Source organism: Bombina bombina, chromosome 6 (genome assembly GCF_027579735.1).
Source record: "Bombina bombina isolate aBomBom1 chromosome 6, aBomBom1.pri, whole genome shotgun sequence".
In the NCBI taxonomy this organism is placed as follows: Eukaryota; Metazoa; Chordata; class Amphibia; order Anura; family Bombinatoridae; genus Bombina; species Bombina bombina.
The window spans coordinates 118,377,310-118,400,136 of NC_069504.1; the positions used below are offsets into that span (position 1 = coordinate 118,377,310).

General features: G+C 37.0%; 1 protein-coding gene across 2 annotated transcripts in view; it reads right to left on the reverse strand.

Moving 5' to 3' along the window:
* LAMB1 (laminin subunit beta 1) overlaps positions 1-22,827 on the reverse strand; it is a 77,834-nt gene that overhangs the window by 26,146 nt on the left and 28,861 nt on the right. For both annotated transcript variants that reach the window (XM_053716583.1, XM_053716584.1), the window contains exons 17-26: positions 20,600-20,720; positions 18,276-18,480; positions 17,836-17,979; positions 16,985-17,216; positions 15,683-15,846; positions 12,154-12,378; positions 6,375-6,592; positions 6,187-6,283; positions 2,874-3,243; positions 532-707 (exon numbers count right to left, since the gene is read on the reverse strand). In XM_053716583.1, coding sequence (XP_053572558.1) covers positions 532-707; positions 2,874-3,243; positions 6,187-6,283; positions 6,375-6,592; positions 12,154-12,378; positions 15,683-15,846; positions 16,985-17,216; positions 17,836-17,979; positions 18,276-18,480; positions 20,600-20,720 — 1,952 coding nt within the window. The remainder of the gene's footprint in view (positions 1-531; positions 708-2,873; positions 3,244-6,186; positions 6,284-6,374; positions 6,593-12,153; positions 12,379-15,682; positions 15,847-16,984; positions 17,217-17,835; positions 17,980-18,275; positions 18,481-20,599; positions 20,721-22,827) is intronic.

Genomic DNA, 22,827 nt, shown 5'->3' on the forward strand with positions numbered 1-22,827 from the left:
AAAAGTAGTGTTTGTTTACAAAATAATAGAGGCTGTCCTTGACTAAATAAGTAGCAAATCCGCATTGGGTTCTCCAAATTAGTCAAGTGGTGGATGAAGTTTGGCTCTTGAAAAACAATTACAGCAAATAAGGAGCTAATGCATTAAAAACACACGTATGTTCATTTCTTGGAAGAATACTGAAAATCTTGTAATTTAAATGTGTTTTAGGTCCAATTAAAGGGTGCATGTTCCTTTATTTTAGTGAAGTTTTGTGGACAGCAAACCACTGACTGACACTAACTTATCTGAATATCAGAATAACCACCATTTTGCATTTGAATTTTGCATTTTGAAGGAAGGTTCCCACCCAGAGATACCAACCATGTCCCAAGGCAGCCTAGCAACACCCTAGAGCACCACCAGACTGCTCAACCCCACCCCTGCTGAACTGCCCTATCCCCATTGGCAGTGTGTTGAGCGCATATGTTTAGAAACATTTTTGTTAGGCTTCTTTTTGTACTAAAAACCTCTGCACCAGAGACTACCTACCTTTAACGTTAGAAATCTTCATGTATTCCAGTTGCTCTCCAAGTTCTTTGACCACTTTACCAACACTCTCCGCATCTTCCTGAAGTGCGCTTAGTTTTTCCGAATCACCGCCATCAAATTCTGCAAGTTTCTTCTCAACTTCTTCAATTTTTTTAGCAACTTCTGATTTCAGCTTTCTAAAATACAATTTATAAAAAAAATGACAAATATTAGATACTTAAATTAATTTCTGACAAAATCATCTGATGGTATTTATTGAAGCTGAGAATAATAAAAAACCATCAGGTTATTTAATAAATGCTCTGCTTTTGCATATTTAAAATGAAATAAAAAACACTTTTTATAATGTAAAATAAAAGGTTTCATTTTAATTAATAAAAAACTTTGCTGTATATATTTTTTATTTATTTTACCCTTTTCCCACACTACAACAACTGCAATAATAGAAATACATAGATGTAAGAGCGTGTGAACTGCATTTTGTTAAACAATAACATCAGAGTCTAAAGCTACTAGTTTACTCTGGTCCTAGAAAGAGCTCAGATTTCAGAAATCTGGTTACTTATTTAAGCTATCTATGGTAACCACATATTCTTTTTACACTTGAGTTAATCAGAATTGAGAATTCATCATTCATTAATCAAACACATTTACATTTTTGGTTTTGGTAATTATTAGTACACAACTACACATCTAAAATATTGTTTATGTATTTATTTATTTTTTAAAGGCATTTGCTTCTCTGCTGCTCTATTTGCCAGTATTTTTACTGGTATTGAAATATAAAAAGCATACTCTAGGGCAGGGTTCTTCAAACTTTTTCTCCCCAAGACCCACTGCCATGCTACCACATACCTTTGCAACACTTTTTTTTTTGCACACACTCATACAACACACACACTCTCCTAAAACACCCCACACACACTCTCATATAACACACACACACTCACTCTAATATAACACCCACACTCATACAACACACATACACTTTCATACACCACAAACACTTATACACCACACATACACTTTCATATAACACACACACTCTCATATAACACACATACACTTTCATATAACACACATACTCTCATATAACACACACTTTTATATAACACCCACACACTCTCACATAACACACACACACTCTAATATAACACACACACTCATACAACACACACACACTCATACAACACACCCTTTCATATAACACACATACTCATACAACACACACACTTTCATAAACCACACACACTCATACACCACATACACACTCTCATATAAACACACACATACACTTTCATACACCACATACACACTCTCATATAAACACACACACACACTAATACACACTCTCATATAAACACACACACACTTTCATACACCACACACACTCATACACCACATACACACTCTCATAAAAACACACACACAAACTCATACACCACATACACACTCTCATATAAACACACACACACTTTCATACACCACACACACTTATACACCACACATACACACTCTCACATAACACCCACACCCCCCCTCTAATATAACACACACTCATACAACACACATACACTTTCATACACCACACACACCACACATACACTTCATATAACACACACACTTTCATACACCACACACACTCATACACAACATTCACACTCTCATATAAACACACACACACACACACATACTTTCATACAACAAACACCACACATTCTCTCATACAACACAGCCCACACAAACTTGTCCCGACCCAATAAACATGGTATTGCGACCCAGTAATGGGCCCGACCCGTGGTTTGAAGACCCCTGCTCTAGGGTATACCTAGAAATTATTGGCTTAAAAAGGACACTGTAATCACACAGCCTATGATTGGAGACTATGTACAGTAGTTTGAGATTTAGCATATAGTTTTAAAAAGTTTCCAATATGCTTCAATTATCAAATTGTCTTCATTCCCATAATATCCTTTGTTGAAGAGTTACCTAGGAATGTATCTGAAGCACTACATGGTGGGAAATAGTGCTTCCATCTAGTGCTGTTGTAAATAGATTTTTGCAAAACTGCTGCCATATAGTGCTCAGGACACAAGTATGCTCCTAAGCTAAAGTTCTTCTTCTCAACAAAAGATACCAGGAGAACAACGGAAATTTGATAATAGAAGTTAATTAGGCAGTTGTTAAAATTCCAAGCACTATCTTAATCATTAAAGAAAAAAACTGTTTCATGTCCCTCTAAACACACAGTAAACTGTAGTGCCAATAACAACACTTTTAACTGTCCCTTTAAACATTTTTAAATGTAAGTCTGCATAAAAAAATCTCACTATAAGACTTACTCTGCCGAATCAAAAAGATTTTCAATACTTTTCAGTGGTTGCGCTGCGGGATTCTGTGCAAGGATAGTCTTAATTTCCTCTATCTTCTCCTGCACTTTATCGATGGTCTGCTGGTAAGGTCCAGTGACACCGGTGAGTTTCAGAGCATTGGCACGATCTAAAAGCTTGTTTGTCCTGTTGGCCAATTCTTGGATGATGACATCCCATAGTGCAAAACACTTGTGACAAGGGACACAGTTTGGAAAAATGCCAGAATATCCACGAGCACATCGGTCACAACGGGCCCCTTCAGTACCCTCATTGCAAATGCAATGACCAGTACCACGGTCACACTGTGGGGTCTGGATGCCTCTTGAGTCACAATCACAAGCTGCAGAAAATTAAAACAGGCAAAAAGAATTAAAACTAACACACTGTTTTGCTGTAAACATATTTAAAAAAGGGACATGAAACCCAAAATGTTTTCTTTCTTTAAAGGGACACTGAACCCAATTTTTTTCTTTTGTGATTCAGATAAAGCATAAAATTTTAAGCAACTTTCTAATTTAATTTACTTTCTAATTTCCTATTATCAAATTTGATTCATTCTCTTGGTATCTTTATTTGAAATGCAAGAATGTAAGTTTAGATGCCGGCCCATTTTTGGTGAACAACCTGAGTTGTTCTTGCTGATTGGTGGATAAATTCATCCACCAATAAAAAATTGCTGTCCAGAGTTCTGAACCAAAAAAAAAAGAAGCTTAGATGCAATCTTTTTCAATTAAAGATAGCAAGAGAACGAAGACAAATTGATAATAGGAGTAAATTAGAAAGTTGCTTAAAATGTTATGCTCGAGCTGAATCACGAAAGAAAAAAATTTGGGTTCAGTGTCCCTTTAATCAGATAGAACATACAATTTCCAATAGATCTATTTTATCTAATTTGCTTTGTTCTATTGGTATGCTTTGTTGAAAAGCATACCTATGTAGGCACAAGGACAGGGAGCCAGCTGCTGATTGGGGGCAGCACATATATGCCTCTTGTGATTGGCTTAACGATGTATTCAGCTAGCTCCCAAGAAAGGATACCGAGAGAATAAAGCAAAATTAATAGAAGTAAATTAGAAAGTTTTTTTTTGACATCTGAAACTTGAAAAAATTGTTTTTATGCCCCTTTGACTTAACTTAAAAATAATGTCCCTTTAAACATAGGGCAACTCGTTTACAAATATAAAGGTATACCTTTTGCTATTGTTATGGAGACAAGCTGTTTATTGTAGGTGATAATTATTTTAAGAACCATCTGAATTATTATTTATAAATGAAATACAAAAGTTTTAATGAATATTTCCACTTCAAGAACAAGTTATCAAAAAGTAAAAAAAAATATTGTCAAATGCTTACAATAATTCAGTAAATGTATTATCCTCAATTTGTTTACTGTTTACAGGGCCCATGAAACTAGTGTTACTGTATCAATAAGCTCCTTAGAATGGTTTGAGATTGGTGCTCGTGGGGAATACAAAACGCTAAAAATGCTAAAGCTAAAACTGCCCATTTACAAATGTACTAAGCTTAAAAAACTAAACTTGGTTCCCAGAAGAATATCAGTTGGAGTGGAACGTAAAATCCATAGAATAGATCTTTTTTATTTCTCACAACAAAGCTCAAACACAACACCCTAAGTGATTAGAATCTCCTGCCGTGATTCTGTAAGGGGAACATTCCCTAAGGCACATAACAAAAGCCTATGGAATGAGGGTCAACTTTACTCTTTTTAGATAAGGATCAAGACTGGAAATGAGTCACCAAATATAATGGCCATTAACAAGCACAAAGAATGGAATGCTAAGCCAAAATTAAACACAGCAATCTTTGATCTTGGAGAAGACCCTTCAATTACCCTTTCTTGTTTATTTAAGGTACAGACCAGCACTTTTTGAACACTGCAAACATGAGAAAATATAGCTGTGAGAATTGTTGAGGACTAATGGAATGCCAAAAATATGTGAACATGCACTATTATTATTTTAAATAAAAATGTACGTTTACATTTTTAATTAACACAATTTACCATTTATGGATTTTTATTTATTTAAATAAAATTTCCAAGATAAGAGAGTATAAGTGTTGTCCATGGAAAAAAAAAGTTACATATTCGGTCATCATAATAAAATGGCATTAATATTTTAAAGACTACTCACCCACGCATCAACGATCAAAATAAAAAGCTTTATTATTAAGTGAACAGCAAGGACTTTGTTCTAATTTGGCATGACTTCTTTAGCCACTCTTTAGTAATGTATTTTCTAGTCAGTAATTTTACAGGATATATACAGTACACAATTCTTTCATAGAACTTTATTTAGAATTGAAATCATAAACACAAGCTTATTCATTATTATTATTATTATACATGCCATGTGTATTTTTTATTTTTCTATATTTTTTATGTTTTGTTTGAAATATACCTTAAATATAAAACAAATCAAACATAAAAAAACATTCAAGTCCTTGAACGTGCTTCAAAGGATCCTCAACATATTTCTATACATAAGCAGTTTAGTATGTTTATACAAAAAAAGTTTAATGGGCTGTTTGAGTTAGATAATGAGGCTTTAAAAAAAAAAAAAAAAAAGTAGTGTTACTCAGTTCACTAATCCTCTGCTTCTATGATGAAACAAACTGCAAAGATCTAATAGGAAAACAAGCTCAGACTTTGATCTTATTTCCCAGAACCTGGCAAACCACCCCTAAAAGCTCAGTCAACCTACAAAAGCATTTTTTTTTTGTGAAGTCAATCATCATTCTAATGTTCTGATACTTTATTTTTGTATTATTATTATTATTCTAAAACTAAATAAGATGAGTATATATATATATATATATATATATATATATATATATATATATATATATATATATATATATATATATATATATATATTGTAACAATGTAATAAAACATGTATATATACATTTTCTTTTAAGCATTTAGGAATTTAGGGAATAAGTAACTCTAAAGGAAATTTGACAGTAAAAAGTAATAATCTAAGAAAATTATATATATAATATAAACAAAATACATTTTAATAACCTAAATAAGTATTCTATAAGTATAAATTATGGAAATAATGTTATTTTAGCAAAGTTTATAAATTATGATGTCAATTCAATATAATAAAATAAACCAAGGAAAATATTGGAAATAGAGTTATATTTGACTCTCACACTTTGATGCTACGAGTGTGTGTCAATGTAGTTCATTATGCCCTATCCCAAGAAAGTTAAACATAAATGAAGGACATTAGGATAATACATAACTATTCTTTACCTCTACATTCAACATCCGGATTACCCCAGAAAAGTTCCTGGCACTCACTACAGTTCCTCCCTCCGAAACCAGGCATGCACAGACACTGTCCAGTGAACTGTAAAAATAAACCATGGGAATTGCTAAATGTTGTGGCTCTGAAAGGCGTCATTGTATCATATGCACCAATAATTGCCTGGTTAATTTACCTCATTACAGGATGGACCCAAAGACCGGGTAGCATGACAACCACATGATTCACATCCAGTGCTACTCGCTAACTTCCATGTATTTGGTGCACAGCGGTCACAGCTCTGGCCAATCACATTGGGTAAGCATGGGCACTGGCCAGTTGTCTTGTCACAATTGCAGTCAACCTCTCCATTGCAATGCTCTGGCTCAGTCCCAAGATAATTACAGACACACTCTGAAAATAAACAGATTAATAGTTAGTTATAAAACTATCAAATGCCAAAAAATACCTATATAACACAAATGTAAGTAGAGGAAAATGCTGGTCTACTATTCTATTGTGCCTGTAGGTTGTAAACTCGTTGAAGCAGAACCTTCCTCCTGTATTCATGTGAATTCTTTTTCACCATGAATCAGTGTTATCAAGGAACCCTACAAAAATACCCATTAGATGTGTATTATTTATATTTGTTATTCATTGTGAAAACAAATTACAGGGTTAGCATCGGTTTCTGGTATTCTGATCTGACAACCACTGTATCCGGATAGTTCCAACATCAAAGGAGCAATTTAAAATACCTGTATTTTCACAGATATTTTGAGTTGTATTTTTGTTCTAATATATTTGATGTAGGAACTATCCGAATGTAGGAAATGGATGCTAAAGGTACACTGAACCCAAAAAAATCTGTCTTGATTCAGATAGAGCATGCAATTTTAAGCAACTTTCTAATTTACTCCTATTATCAATTTTTCTGCGTTCTCTTGCTATCTTTATTTGAAAAAGAAGGCATATAAGCTATTTTTTGGTTCAGACTCTGGACAGCACTTTTTATTGGTGGATTAATGTATCCACCAATCAGCAAGGACAATCCAGGTTGTTCACCAAAAATGGTCCGGCATCTAAGCTTACATTCTTGCATTTCAAATAAAGATACCAAGAGAATGAAGAAAATTTGATAATGAGAGTAAATTAGAAAGTTGGTTAAAATGTCATGCTCTATCTGAATCACAAAAGAATAAATTTGGGCTCAGTGTCCCTTAACTTTGTTTTGAATAATAAAATACAACATAATGCAAGTCTGGTACCAATTATTTGATAGAAGTTAATTGAAAATTCTCTTAAAATGGCACGCTCTTATCTGAATCAGTAAACTTTAATTTTAGTGTGTCATGTCCCTGTTCTTTACTGAAGTTACGCGTTTTGCTTTGTTGAAATAACTTTACACATTACAAAGAGAACTAGTACTTCTGAAACATTGAACTCTTTTGCTTGGTTAGCCAAATAAATATATTATTTTAAATTTGATTTCTTATTTTCTTAACACAATGTATTTCCTCTGAACTATCTATGCATAACAAATTACTTCCCTCAGCTTGTTTGCTTAAGGTCTTGCATGATGCATCAAAGAATTCTAGCAGGGTAAATACTGTAGACAACAGATATTTTAATATTTTAATTAAATGAACATTCTGGATTAAGCAAATATTTTAAACACATATGTACAAATAATTGTATTAAAGATGTTGTGTGTTTTTAATTGGGGCAAGTTTTGTAGCATTATTAGGCAGTGTCTCGTTTTAACCCATATCAATAGTAAATACGTTTTCTATTAAAATTCTTTTCATTCCAAGTCTATAAACCGAAGAACTGCCTAGAGTCAGTAGAAAAAGGAAATGAGAAAAGTTTCCTGATAAAAAAGGAATGAAAAGATCTCTACTCTAAAGGTTCTAAAGAATATCCTGACACTTATGATACAGGATGGTCACACGCAGCCAATTACTTCTCGGTTATGGTGAGATTTTTATTCCATCACAGTGACTAAGTAAATTCAAACAGAATAAGAATGACAGGAGTGAACAGCATAACAATAAAAGGATACAAGGGTGAGCTGTAGCTCCAGCTTCCTATTCTCAGTGATAACAATTGTTATAAGCACAAGGTCAAAGGTCAGGAGCTCAAAGTGTCACAGTATTTTTTTTACAGTGCAGTATATAGTCGACACTGTCTCTGTCTGTTTATTTATATCTGTAGTATCATCTAGTTTATGTAGAAGCTAACAGAATATTCAGCTACAGACCCAGATATTCAAATCCCACTATGTTTCTGTTTTAATATCATATATATGCCCTGCCTATATATCTAACACTAGCTTGGGGTGTGCATTGCACAGGAGGTGCATTGTCACTATAGCATATGTTCACATTTTTGAAGTGAAAATTTCATAAGTGAGGCAATTAAGATACAAATTATAGAAGAATTGAACAAGGATTGGACAAAGGACAAGACACTAGGCAAGTACTCTTGTAATATTGTGTTTTATGTATCTCACTGATACCCTTTTTGCAAAATGTTCCATATCATTATGTTCCTTTTCGGTACCTCTTGTCTGTTTAACAAACTATACCTTTCATTTACTCCTTTACCCCCGCCACCTACTACAGTCATCAGCCCATCCCTTTTATCATCATCACCTCACTTCTGCTCTCATGACCTTCAAATATTCCTGAACTCTCTCTCTCCGCCCCTGCTCCACATTCCAAAGACACTCTAAATACTGCAAATCTGTATCCTATTTTATGTCACTCTCCCTCTTACTCATATTAACTGCTGGTGATATATTCCCCAATCCTGGTCCCCCACAACTTCCTAAACTCACCCACCCATGTATGCCCTGCCTTTGACCTAAACACTAGAACTTTGGAAACTTTATCCAAGTTCCTCTTGTAACTAAAACAAACACCCCCTTAACTTGTGCACTCTGGAACTCTCGCTCTGTGTGCAGCAAACTCAATTCTATCCATGACCTCTTCATATCCCACTCCCTCAACCTTCTGGCTCTCACAGAAACCTGGCTCTCTCCCTCAGACACAGCATCCCCTGCTGCACTGTCACATGGGGGTCTACACTTCAGCCACACCCCAAGGCCTGGAAACAGCAAGGAGATGGTGTAGGAATTTTACTTTTCTCTCATTGCACCTTTCAACAAATACAAACCATCTCTTCCCTCACATTTTCTTCCTTCGAAATCCACATTATTAACTTATTCTCTCTCTCTAAGTGTTGCTATTATATATCGCCCCCTGGCTCCTCGACTCAATTTATTGATCATTTTGCATCCTGGTTACCTTATTTCCTCTCCTCAGACATCCCTGCCCTCATCCTTGGGGATTTCAGCCTCCTTGTTGATAATCCCACTGCCCCTGTTGCAAAACAACTTCTCCAGCACACTTCGTCTTATGGTCTGTCACTATGGTCTGACTCTCCCACTCACAAAGATGGACGCTCCCTCGATCTGATTTTCCGCTATAGATGCACGCTCTCAAACTTCACAAATTCCCCCTTACCTCTTTCTCCTCACTTGTAATATCACAGCACTTCCTACTGCCCTCCCTCCTTCTAGCCCTCACACCAAATACCACAGGATCGGCAACATCTTTCAAACTCTCTCAAACCTCTGCTTTCTTCTATCTCCTCCTTTTCCTGCCCTGACCAATCTATCTATCACTATAATTCTACTTTAACAGCGGTCCTTGACAATTTGGCACCTCCTACCATAGCCAAAAAGTCACATACTCCTATGACAGGCTACCTATGTAGATATTCCCGAACTGCTGAGCAACATTGTAGAAAATCCTGTTAAGCTGACTTCCTTCATTACAAGTTCATCTTAAACTCCTAGTAATCTGCCCTTAACCTTTCCAAGCAGGACAACTTCTCTACTCTTATCTTTCTTCAAATCCAAAACGTCTGTTCTCCACTTGTAACGCCCTTCTCCACCCACCCCCACCTCCTATTTCCACTTCTCTCTCAGCTTAAGATTTTGCCAACCACTTTACCAACAAAATAGACTCCATCAGAATGAAATCATCTCCCAACATACTATTAGCCTCCAACCCCCTCAACCAATAGCCTCAGACTCAGCTTTTTTGCTCCCACAACTGAAGAAGAAGTTTCTGCCCTTATATCCGCCTCTCGCCTCACTGTCCCCTTCATCCCATCCCCTCACAATTACTGCCTTCCCTCTCTTCTACTCTTACTCCTATTCCCACACATAATTTTAATCTCTCCCTCAGCACTGGTATGTTTCCCTCATCCTTTAAACATGCATTAATTACACCTATCCTCAAAATATCTCTTGATCTATCATCCCCATCCAGCTAGCCCCTTGCTTCAAAACTTCTGGAAAGGCTCGGATATACACGTTTATCACATTTCCTCACATTAAACTTCCTCCTTAATCCATTGCAATCTGGAATGTGCCCACAACACTCAACATAAACTGCAATCATTGGGGTTACTAATAACCTAATTACAGCAAAATCAAAAGGCCACTTTTCTTTGTTAATCCTTCTTGATCTGTCTACAGCCTTTTACACTGTTGAAAAAACTCTCTTGCTCCACACCCTCCAGTCTTTCGCATCTGTGACACAGCTCTCTTGTGGTTCTCCTTATGCCTGTCTAATCGATCCTTTAGTATTACCTTCTCTGGCACATCCTCTGACTCTTTACCACTTTCTGTTAGGGTACCACAAGGCTCTGTCCTTGGTCCCCTTCTCTTCTCAATTTATACATCATCCTTATGTTCTTAATACAGTCCCATGGGTTTCAATACCATTTGAATGCTGATGATACCCAAATCTACATCTCTGCACCAGACCTATTGTGTCACTAACTGTCTTTCTAATATTTTATCCTGAATGTCCTCTCACTACCTTAAGCTAAATCTCCCCAAAACTGAGCTCCTTATTTTCCCCTCTTCTTACAAAATCCCTAACCCACAACTTTCTCTCACTGTTGATAATAACATCATTACCCCAACCCTGCATGCCCGGGGTAATACTCCCCACATCCAGTATTTGACCAATTCCTGCTGCCTCCACCTCAAAAACATCTTCAAAATGTGCCACTTCCTCACACAAGACACAACTAAGACTTTAATCCACTCTCTCATCATTTCCTGCCTTGAATATTTCAACTCCATTCTCTCCGGCCTCCCTAGCTGCCATTTATATCCCTTACAATCCATAATAAATGCCTCTCAACTCCAGAATAAAACATAACATCCTTACTCCATCTTTTAAAGCTCTCAATAACACTGCTCCCCCCTATATATTCAACCTAGTCTCCAGATACTCTCCCTCCCTTCCCCTTCGATTTGCTCATGACCTCCTTCTAGCCTCCTCTGTTGTTACCTCCTCACATTCCCATCTACTAGACTTCTCCAGACTGGCCCCTATTTTGTGGAACTACACGACTCTCCCCTAGTTTTCAAACTTTCAAGCACTCTACTGTTCAGGGATGCATATTATACATTAACATTTTCCTATCTTAGTTCCTCTCCTCCTTTTAGCTATCACCTTGAAACCCCTTAGCATGTAACCCTACATCTCTTGAAATCTTTATTTGAAAAGCAGGAATGTAAAGCTTAGGAGCCGGCCCATTTTAGGTTCAGCACCCTGGATAGTGCTTGCTTATTGATGGCTACATTTAGTCACCAATCAGCAAGCGCTACCCAGGTGCTGAACCAAAATGGGCCGGCTTGTAAGCTTTACATTCCTGCTTTTCAAATAATGATAGCAAGAGAATGAAGAAAAATTGATTATAGAAGTAAATTAGAAAGTTGTTTAAAATTGCATTCTCTATATGTTTCATTAAAGAAAAAAAATTAGGTTTAGTATCCCTTTAACTGCAAAAATGTACATATAGTGAAACTTAGAATCTTTTTAACGGGAAGACCACATCTTATATTGAAGAATCTGAATACACAAGTCAAACAAACATATAAAACTTACTTCTGCAATTTTGTTGAAGTGCGTTGCCATAGTAACCGAGCTGACACTGATGACAGTTGTCTCCTTCTGTGTGATACAGGCATTTCATACATACTCCAGTCTTCTTATCACAAGCCAGTGGGTCAGTGGTGTCTATGTTGTTGTTACACTGGCATGGCTGGCAGACACCTCCAATATCTTCAGGGTTTCCAAAATATCCAGAAGCGCATTCATCACACCTGATTCCTACATGACAATAAAAGCATAAATACACATGTGGTGAGGGTGTTACACACTAAAGGACCCTAGTTAAACACATCTGATGAGCAAATGATAATAGATATATGTGTGTAGCGTCCAATCACCAACTAGATCTCAGTAGTGCATTGCAAATATCTCTGCTATGTATCTGTATAAACTTTCAAGTAGTTTATGAGGTGAAAGAGACAAGTGTAATTGTGCTTAAAGTGAAGGTAAACTTTGATGAATGAAAGCCCGGTTTTTAAAAATACTATTAAAAACAGGGGCACTTTCATTCAACAAAGATTAGAAAGCAGCCGTTTTGTTTATAAACGTAACTTTCTTCTCTTCACAACCGGAGCAGGTTCCCTCACCCGGAGATCCTCTCTTCACACGTCAGCAATGACTAATCCGGCTTCCTCAAATCACGGCATGGCCTCAGGCAATGATTGCCCTGGGGGGAAAGCCGTAATTGGAGGAAGCCGGATAAGTCATTACTGACGTGTAAAGAGAATCTCAGGGCGGGGGAAGCTGCTCCGGCTGTGAAGAGAAGAAAGGTACGTTTTTAAACAAAACGGCTGCTTTGTAAACTTTGATGAATGAAAGTGCCCCTGTTTTTAATAGTATTTTTAAAAACTGGGCTTTCATTCATCAAAGTTTACCTTCACTTTAAGACATAAATATGTGAATATTGTATAGTATATAGAATACATTTGTCTGCAAAATGTCAAATATTCTGTAACATAAAATACTGTAACAATGTTATCAGTTTTCATTTAGTGCTTTGGAAGCATCTTGGGCATTAAACGAACAGGAAACCTAAAATTTTTCTTTTGTGATTCAGACAGAGGGGCCGATTTATCAATGTCTGTCCAACATGCTACGCTGTAGCGTATCCTGTCCGTCAGACATCGCTGAATGCCGACAGCATACTCTGTCAGCATTTAACATTGCACAAGCAGTTCACCAGAACTGCTTGTGCAATGCTGCCCCCAGCAGATTCGTGGACAATCGGCCACTAGCAGGGGTGTCAATCAGCCCGATCCTATAGGATCGGGTGGATTGCAATCCGCAGCCTCAGATGTAGCGGATCAGTTACGGAGCAGCGGTCTTAAGACCGCTGCTTCATAACTGCCGTTTCCCGCGAGCCTGAAGGTTCACACGGAAACAGGGGCATCAAGCTCCATTCGTAGCTTGATAATTCGACCCCTCAGCATACAATTTTAAAAAAATTTCCAATTTACTTCTACTAGTCCTAATGCCCGTGTATACAGGCCATTTTTTTGCAGTACAGCAGTCCCACTCCTTGCTCTCTCCCCCTCTCTTTTGCTCTCTCTCTCTCTCCACCCTCTCTTTTGTTCTCTCTCTCTCCCCCTCTCTTTTGCACTCTCTATCCCCCTCTCTTTTCCTCTCTCTCCCACCCGTCTCATTTGCTCTCTCTCCCTCTCTTTTGCTCTCTCTCTCTCCCCCCAGCTCTTTTGTGCTCTCTCTCCCCCCTCTCTTTTGCTCTCTCTCCCCCTCTCTTTTTCTCTCTCTCCCCCCTCTTTCTCCCCCATCTTTTGTGCTCTCTCTCGGCCATGCCCACTCCTGCCTAGCCATGCCCCCATCACGGGCACTCCCGTTGGTCATGCCGCCATAACGCACGCACGCTCCAGCCCGGCCATGCCCCCATTATGGCACGCCCACATGGTCACGCCCCCCCATCACGGTTGCTTCGGACCACTATCTCTGCTGCTCAAGGCCAGGTATGTTTGTCCTTGCGCAGTTTCTACTGCACATGACAGCTTCGGACAAACATACTTGGCCTTTTATTATATAGGATTATCAATGCTTTGGTATTCTTTGTTGAATATATATCTAGATACTTAGTGTGCACATGTCTGGAACACTTCATGGCAGGAAATAGTGCTGCCATATTCTTGTAAAACTGCTGCCATATAGTGCTGCCGCTACATGCACGCTCCTGAGCTTACCTTCCTGCTATTCAACAAAGGATACAAAGAAAACAAATATAATTAGATAATAGATATAAATTGGAAAGTTGTTTAAAATTGTATGCTCTATCTAAATCATTAAATCTTTGAGATAGAATGAATGCATTTCAATTTATAATAAGAGCATATGCTGTGAGGGTCCATGCATCAATATTCAAACACTACACCTTCTCAGAGAGTCAGCGGTGGGTTGTATGGTATGAATCTTCACAGACACAATACACACCACCACTGCCTCTGAACTTGAATACTGGAGCACCCCCCCTATAGCATGTTTGCCACTGAAAAACTGTTATCACTTTTATTAGAAGCATTTTTGCTAAAAGACGTATATTGCAGAAATGCTTCTATTTTAAACTGAAATTCTCTATTCAGTCATGACCTTTCTACCCCTTTAAATACTGTCATAAACATTAGGTTACATAAGACTGATTTTTATGTTATAGTTTCATTATGGGCAAAATTTATAATGAGGAGAATGCCCAGATCAGTTGCAGGCTTGCTCATTTGAGCCTGAGTACAACCGATAGCTTAACCCTCTCTGCTAAACTGGAATTGGCGAATGGAAATCACCCCGGATTCATTTGACTGGGGTGATTGAAAAGCCCTACTCTCATGCAATTGGTTACGTGAGGGTAGGGGGCAGTGTTGCACGAGTGTTCCTTCATGCAATGATAAATATGCAGAACACATTCGCCCTACAATTTGCAATAAGATGCAAACAGGTTCACAACATATGAAGCCTGTCCGCTCGCAAATTGATCAATCTTGCACTATATATTGGTATATTTTAGTAACAATACTAATAATGTATTTTCCTACATTCTATTCATATAATAATAATATGGTTATTTATGGGACTGCAATCCTGTGCAAATTTATAGGGGATAATGTACATCAGAATTGTTTAGATTGTGCAGGAAGCATTGTTTCATACCTAGGTATTCACTGTATATTGGCTGATAGGGACAACCCCTTCAGTTCTACTGCTGAACAGGGATAAATCACCACAAGCAAATGTGTAGGTATAGAAATAAAGCAGAAAACCTCCATTAAAAAGTAATTTATTTTAAAATATCCTCTATATGAAATACAAAATTTGAGTATAATGTCCCTTAAAAAAAATTCACTTGTTGGATATTAAATAATTTGCCTCTCCTATTAAAAGTATATCTTTATAATTTAGCCTATATTAATAGGGAAATCTAATTGCAATAATAGGGTTGTTTATCAGAAAGATCAATTACATGTTTTGTATAGCCCTGTTCTAGTCGCCATCATTGTTTGTAAATCTGTGCATTAAAGCTCATGCTTACCTGTATAACCAGGGTTGCAGGAACATATAACTTGTTGGCTGGTGGGCTCTTTGTAACAGCCACTGGCAAACTGGCGCTGAGTCCCTGGGCCATCAGGGCAAGGGCAGGGCCGGCAGTGATCTCCTGATCCAAGCCTGGGGTCCCCATAATAGCCAGAGAGACATCTAAATAAAGGCATAGAAACTGTTACACCCAACGTATTTAACCCCAGTGCAGATTTGTTGTCTAACATATTAAAGGGACATGAAACTTTGTGATTCAGATAGAGCATTCAATTTTAAGAGACTTTTTAATTTACTTCTAATTATCAAATTTGCTTAGTTCTCTTGGTATCCTTTGTTAATATACCAAAGTAGGCTCAGGAGCAGGACTACTGGGAGCTAGCTGATGATTGGTGGTTTAACACTATATGCCTGTTGTCATTGGTGTGCTAGATGTGTTCAGCTAACCGTCTAAAAAGAATTGCTGCTTTGCTGGGATTAAACACAGCTATATGCAAGCAATAGTGCAATAATAAATCCACTTTAGTGCACTTAAAGGGACAGTCTGCTCCAGAATTGTTATTATTTAAAAAGATAGATAATCCCTTTATTTCTCATTCCCCAGTTTTGCATAATCAACACTGTTATATTAATACACTTTTTACCTCTGAGATTATGTTGTATCTAAGCCTCTGCAGACTGCCCCCTTATTTCAGTTTTTTTGACAGACTTGCCTTTTAGCCAGTCACTCCCCTCTCATAAGTAAATCAACGGAAGTGAGCACAATGTTATCTATATGGCACACATGAACTAGCACTTTCTAGCTATGAAAAACTGTCAAATGCATTAAGATAAGAGGCGGCCTTCAAGGGTTTAGAAATTAGCATATGAAGCTACCTAAGTTTAGCTTTCAACTAAACATACCAAGAGAACAAAGCAAATTTGATGATAAAAGTAAGTTTAAAAGTTGTTTAAAATGTCATGCCCTATCTGAATCATGAAAGTTTATTTTGACTAGACTGTCCCTTTAAGGTCTATACAAATAAGTGTCTTGTACAAAATGTGAATATGATGATTCTACCTGTCAGACTTTAATGGATTTGAAAGGGACATTAGAATAATATATTCTAGATTATAATCCAATTGTAAACCAATGATTGCCAGTGAAAGTATAAATCTTACAGAAATAAACACTCTTACTGCTATCAGTTGTTAACGTTACAATATAAATGTTATGTCCCTTTAATATATGTTAGATAGTATTTAACATTAGGCATGTGTGAGAGAGTTTCCCACATGGGAACCAGCGTTTGATGCCTACCTCTCACAGCTGTAGCCTTCAGTATGTTCCTTGCAGCCTATACATTCTCCATTAAGAGTATTGCAGTCATCAGCATGCCCATTACACTGGCACTGTCGGCAGCTGGGGAAACCCCAGTACCCAGGCAAGCAAACATCGCACTGACGCCCATATGCTCCGTGAATGCAGGGACACTGGCCAGTCTCAGGGTGGCAGAAAGAATGTGACGATCCATTCTCATCACATTCACAAGCTGAAAAAAAAGTACTAGATTTTTAACCAATTGGTTGCAATAGGTTGCTAAAATGCAAGTCCTCTATCATAGCTAAAAATTAAATATATATTTTAGCCCCTTTATCATCTTACATTTACAAAGTTAGAAGAGCTCAATGTTAAGCTTTCGAGATTTCTGTTCTTCTAATATCGCACTAACTCCTAAAAAAAACTGGTTTGACATTGAAAATACACTATTACTAAACTATTCAAATTCATCGGAGAACCAATACACTGGAACATTATAATCATATACAAATATACCATAAGAGCATGTGAATAGTTTAAAAGGAAATAAAACTCAAAATTAAATTAAACACACTGATTTTATACACTAGTTCTAGACTAACAAGGATTGCCATAAGACAAGTCAAGGATAGAGGGTGGTACTTGTGTAGGTCTTACTACTTACATGTCTAGAATTGTCTTTTTTTGCCCCTTGTAATATTTTTCGACTTTTGGGTAGAACAAGGGACATGCAAATAATGGTCTGTCTGAGAGTGCCAAGCAATGACTGGATTAACAGCACCCCCACACCCTGTAGAAGCATCACTACTCATAGATTTAAAAAAAAAAACACCACATAGTTTTTGACGTACGTTTGCAACCACTAGGTCCAAATCCATAGGTCCCAGGAGCACACCTGTCGCAGTTTCTGCCAATAACGTTAGGTCGGCACTGGCATTTTCCACCATGTGGGTCACACACAGAGCTCAAGGAGCCTTGCGGGTCACATTGGCATTCTGGATAAGAAAATGAATATACAACATCAACAAGACAAAGCAGCCTCCAACCGTAAAATTACTTTAAAACACAGTAAACAAACTAATCATTTTATGTCTGTGTGGATGTGTATTTATTTTTCTATGTATAGAAATGGAGGGGCGAAGGATAATAACCCTTTAAAATTATTTTTAAAACTTGTTTCAATTTTATGTGTATACTTTATCAGTTAAAGGGAAGGGTGATCTTTTTGAACATATTTATACTTTATTCTATAACAAAGCCATTAAAAAAATGTACAAAAATATTCACATACCAAGTGCACCTTCGTGCAAAAGTGCAGAAATGCTGAAGAGGAAATGCTTGCAGACATCAGTGAGAGGGGTTTTCACAACACTCTGGCTGTTCTCAAGACACCTATATCTCTGGAATGTTTGCCAATCGCTATTGGTGATGAAATCATCTCCTGAGCCTCCGGTGCTGAAGAGGTCGAGGTACTTGACATGAGGCAACAGGACGATCTAGGATAAAGGTTTTAGAACTTTAGAGAATATGGTGGCACTTTATATAATTGTTTAGTAAAATTCTTAAAAATATATATATGGTTTTTCTGGTAAAATTGTCACAAGTTATTTTATTTAAGAAAAAAACCTGGTAGTGTTTTCTACATGCAAATGTAACTACAAATCTGACCATGGAAGGCAGACTTTTTATATTGAAATTCATTTAAAGAGTCTTTAAAACTTGTGAGATTGTTACTTTATCAACTCATTGATAATAATCTTTAACTGGCCTCAGCAGAGGAAAACAGGCATTTCTATCTATCTATCTATCTATCTATCTATCTATCTATCTATCTATATCTATATCTATATGTATGTGATACAAATCACTGGTTGTTATCGACTCCTGAGCAAGACTCTGTATATGTGTTTAACCCCTCGGTGGAGGTTAGACAAATGGCAAGCTTGAGTTTGCAATGCAAAAATTAAATTTCCCTTACTCTTTAGCAGAAAACTACCATGATTTCCCATTCATTAGACTAAATAGAGTTTAATTATTATCCTGAATTGTAAGAATATGGCTGGGCAATGAACATTAGACATAAACTATTGTACTAAGCCTCAAACACCATGTGTCCTCAACATAACTCGCAGACATTTCTCGGTAATGTTTCAAAAGCACAAAATCTGTGGAACAAAAAGCATTACCGATTCAAGGCTTAGCGGAGTGATACAAATAGTACAGCTGTTTCTATTGTTTGACTGATCACAATGAGTTCTCATGATGTGAAAGTGACCCAAAAATCACTAGTAATAGCAGATATAAAATATGATGTAATCCATACCCCCCCCAAAAAATATTTTTTTTTTATAATAAATAAAAAATAAATTAAGTGTGATTTAGGATTAAATCCTGGATCAGGCAAACAAAGAAAATATTTATTATTCCCCGGGGTGCTGCAAAGTGTTCAGTAGCCATACTGCATACGGTAATACACCTATTCTTTATCTAATCTGTCTGGCAAATGTAATGTGCATGTGCAGGATGCATGTAACTCTGAAGGTTCCCACCGCTACACATTTATTTATTTATAGATCTTTTTCATGTGAACATACTTTGGTGGGCTCATAAGAGCACATGTATCCTGAGCATAATATTGCAGCAATGTTATAAATTGTTGCAAACACTGCTGCCATATAGTGATTAAGACATAAGCATGCTCATGAGCCTACCAAAGTATTCTGTCTTGAAAAGCAAAGTTTCAACAAAGGATACGATTTGATACAATTAAAAAAGGTATTTTGTCAAATGCATGCTCTATCTGAATCATGAAACGTTACATTACAGATTTGTTTGTTATCGTTATCTGCATTAAAGGACCAGTAAACACAGCAGATTTGCATAATCAACAAAAGCAAGATAACAAGACAATACAATAGCATTTACACTGAATTTCAAATCAGTAGTAGATTTTGTTCTAACAAATTTCAAAGTTATGTATATTTCCACTCCCCCTGTACCGTGTGACAGCCATCAGCCAATCACAAATACATATATGTATAGGCTGTGAATTCTTGCACATGCTCAGTAGGAGCTGATGACTCAATAAGTGTAAATATAAAAGAATGTGCACACTTTTTTTATTGGAAGTAAATTGGAAAGTTGTTTTAAATTACATGCTGTATCTGAATCATGAAAATTTAAATTTGACCTGAGTGTCCTTTTAACAAATCACTACTACTCCTCTAGGACACAGATATTTTGTTACTGCAACAAACACTGCTACATCACAACTGCGCCTAAGATGAATGTATCTACAGCTGTTACCACATATACAGTATATGTAAAAATGCACCTCAACCACACACCACATCTGTTCTTTGCAGAGCTGCTGGATAACTATGATTTGCACACTCATACTCACTAATCACACTAACGACTGAACCAAAAGATTTTTGTGGTTTAACTCTTGAATATATGTTGTTGTTTTTTTTGCATAACTATGGAGTCAAAGGGTGCTGAACAGTAATTGTTATATATAAAGAGATGTTTACTAGAATCTTCCTCAAATAGAAAAATACATTTTCTAAGGGCTTGGCACATGATTACTTGTATAAATGCTTAAATAATACTTACAGAATCTATTAGGGTATACGGGTTATCCACATTCGAATTGATAGAGTAACGTGGCAGCTCCAAACGTATAGTATAATTAAGACCCTTCTCAAAGCATATTGATCGAGGAAGAACAACATACCTGTAAAAGGTAAGTAAATGCATATTGTTATATGGACAATTTAAAAAAAAGTATCAGTTGTAACCTATTGCTTGTAAAAAAACAATACAATGTTATTATACTTAGTTATATCAAATCAACTATCAGCATTCAAAGTAATGAAAAAGGTCACTATAACCCCTTTGCTGGATATTTTCTAGCATTTTTGCTATTGCTCCGTTTAGACAGACATATAACTTATTTTTTTTTCGGTATTGATTTAGCCCCATTTAGGTTTTTTTGATGCCACTATTTAGCCACCAAATACAATCATGAAAAAAATTGTTCACTTTTTCGCTAACTTTGGGTTTCTCAGTTAAATTATTTACCCATAACTACTGCAGTCATAAGACAAATCTTATCCCTCTCACCATCCACTATCACTGCCCACCCGCCTCGATCACCTCTCACCCGCTTTAATCCCATCCCTACACCTATGCCATTATCCGATACAGGCAGTGACGTTGCCTGTATTGGCTCTGCCTTCATATGGTAATGGAGTATTATTATTATTATCAGTTATTTGTAGAGCTCCAACAGATTCCGCAGCACTAAAAAAACATGGGTCTAATATGCAAGGTAACAATTATGGGAGACAAAGGAATAGAAGGCCCTGCCATTAGGGAAGGGCGAATGTGTTTATGCTCGAATTTGATTGTTAACACGAATGTTACATTATCTATACTAATTGCGTTTGTAACGCGTCCGTCGCGGTCGCCAGTTGTGCACGCATCCTCAATGGAATGTTGGCAGCATGAGGCAGCCAAAAGAATTCTGCATCCAGGTGGATTCCAAAATTGGATTCTTTCACTACCCTGCCATTTTCAGAATCACCCTGCCATTTTCGGAATCCACCGGAATGCAGCAAAGGCAAACGGAGCATTACACACAAAAAAACAACTAACCGCCCGCAATAAGTAAGCAAAGCTGCATCCCGGTGGATTCCCAAAATGGCAGGGTGAAATGGCAGGGTGACCACCCTGCCATTTTCGGAATCCACCGGGATGCAGCGAAGGCAAACGGAGCATTACAAAAAAACACCTAACCGCCTGCAGTAAGTATTAAAAAAAAAAACTAACCGCCTGCAATAAGTATTAAGAAAAAAACCTAACCGCCCGCAATAAGTATTAAGAAAAAACCTATTAACCCACATTGCTAATTAACCTAATAAATCTATTAACCCCTAAACTGCCATTAATTCACATCGCAATTAATATAATAAATCTATTAACCCCTAAACCACCAAACCCCACAACCCAAATAACTAATCACTAAAGCCCCCTAACCTAACACCCCCTAAATTAACCCCATTACATAAATTAAAATGATCCTAAATTACAATTAAAATAAAAAAACCTAACATTACTTTAAAAATAAAGAAAACTAAGCTTAAACTAATCTAAAATTACAGAAAATAAAAAAGTCTAAAAAAGCCCCCCAAAATAAAAACACCCCCTAATCTAAGAATAAACTACGAATAGCCCTTAAAAGGGCATTTTGTAGGGCATTGCCCTAAAGAAATCAGCTCTTTTACATTTAAAATAAACCAAGTCCCCCCTAACAGTAAAACCCCCACCCACCAAACCACCCAAAATAAAAAACCTAACACTAAAAAAAAAAAAACAACTACCCATTGCCCCTAAAGGGACATTTGTATGGGTATTCAGCTCTTTTACTGCCCTAAAAAAGGGCATTCAGCTCTTTTTCAATTGCCCAAATCCCTAATCTTAAAAAAAAAAACAAAAAAACCCTAACACTAAACCCCAAATAGGTACTCACGGTTCCTAAAGTCTGGCGGAGAAGGTCTTCTTCCAGGCGGGTCCATCATCTTCTATCTTCATCCACAGCGAAAGCGGCGCAGAACGGAGGTGTGGAGCAGTCTTCTCAGATTTGGCGATCCTCAGCGGCGTGGAAGCTCCTCTTCATGTGATTGTCCGCCACACACTAAAGATTGAATGCAAGGTATCCCATATTTAGTGGGGTATCTTGCATTCCTATTGGCTGATATTTTGAAATCAGCCAATAGGATTTTAGTAGCTCTAATCCTATTGGCTGATTTCAAAATTTCAGCCACTAGGAATGCAAGGTA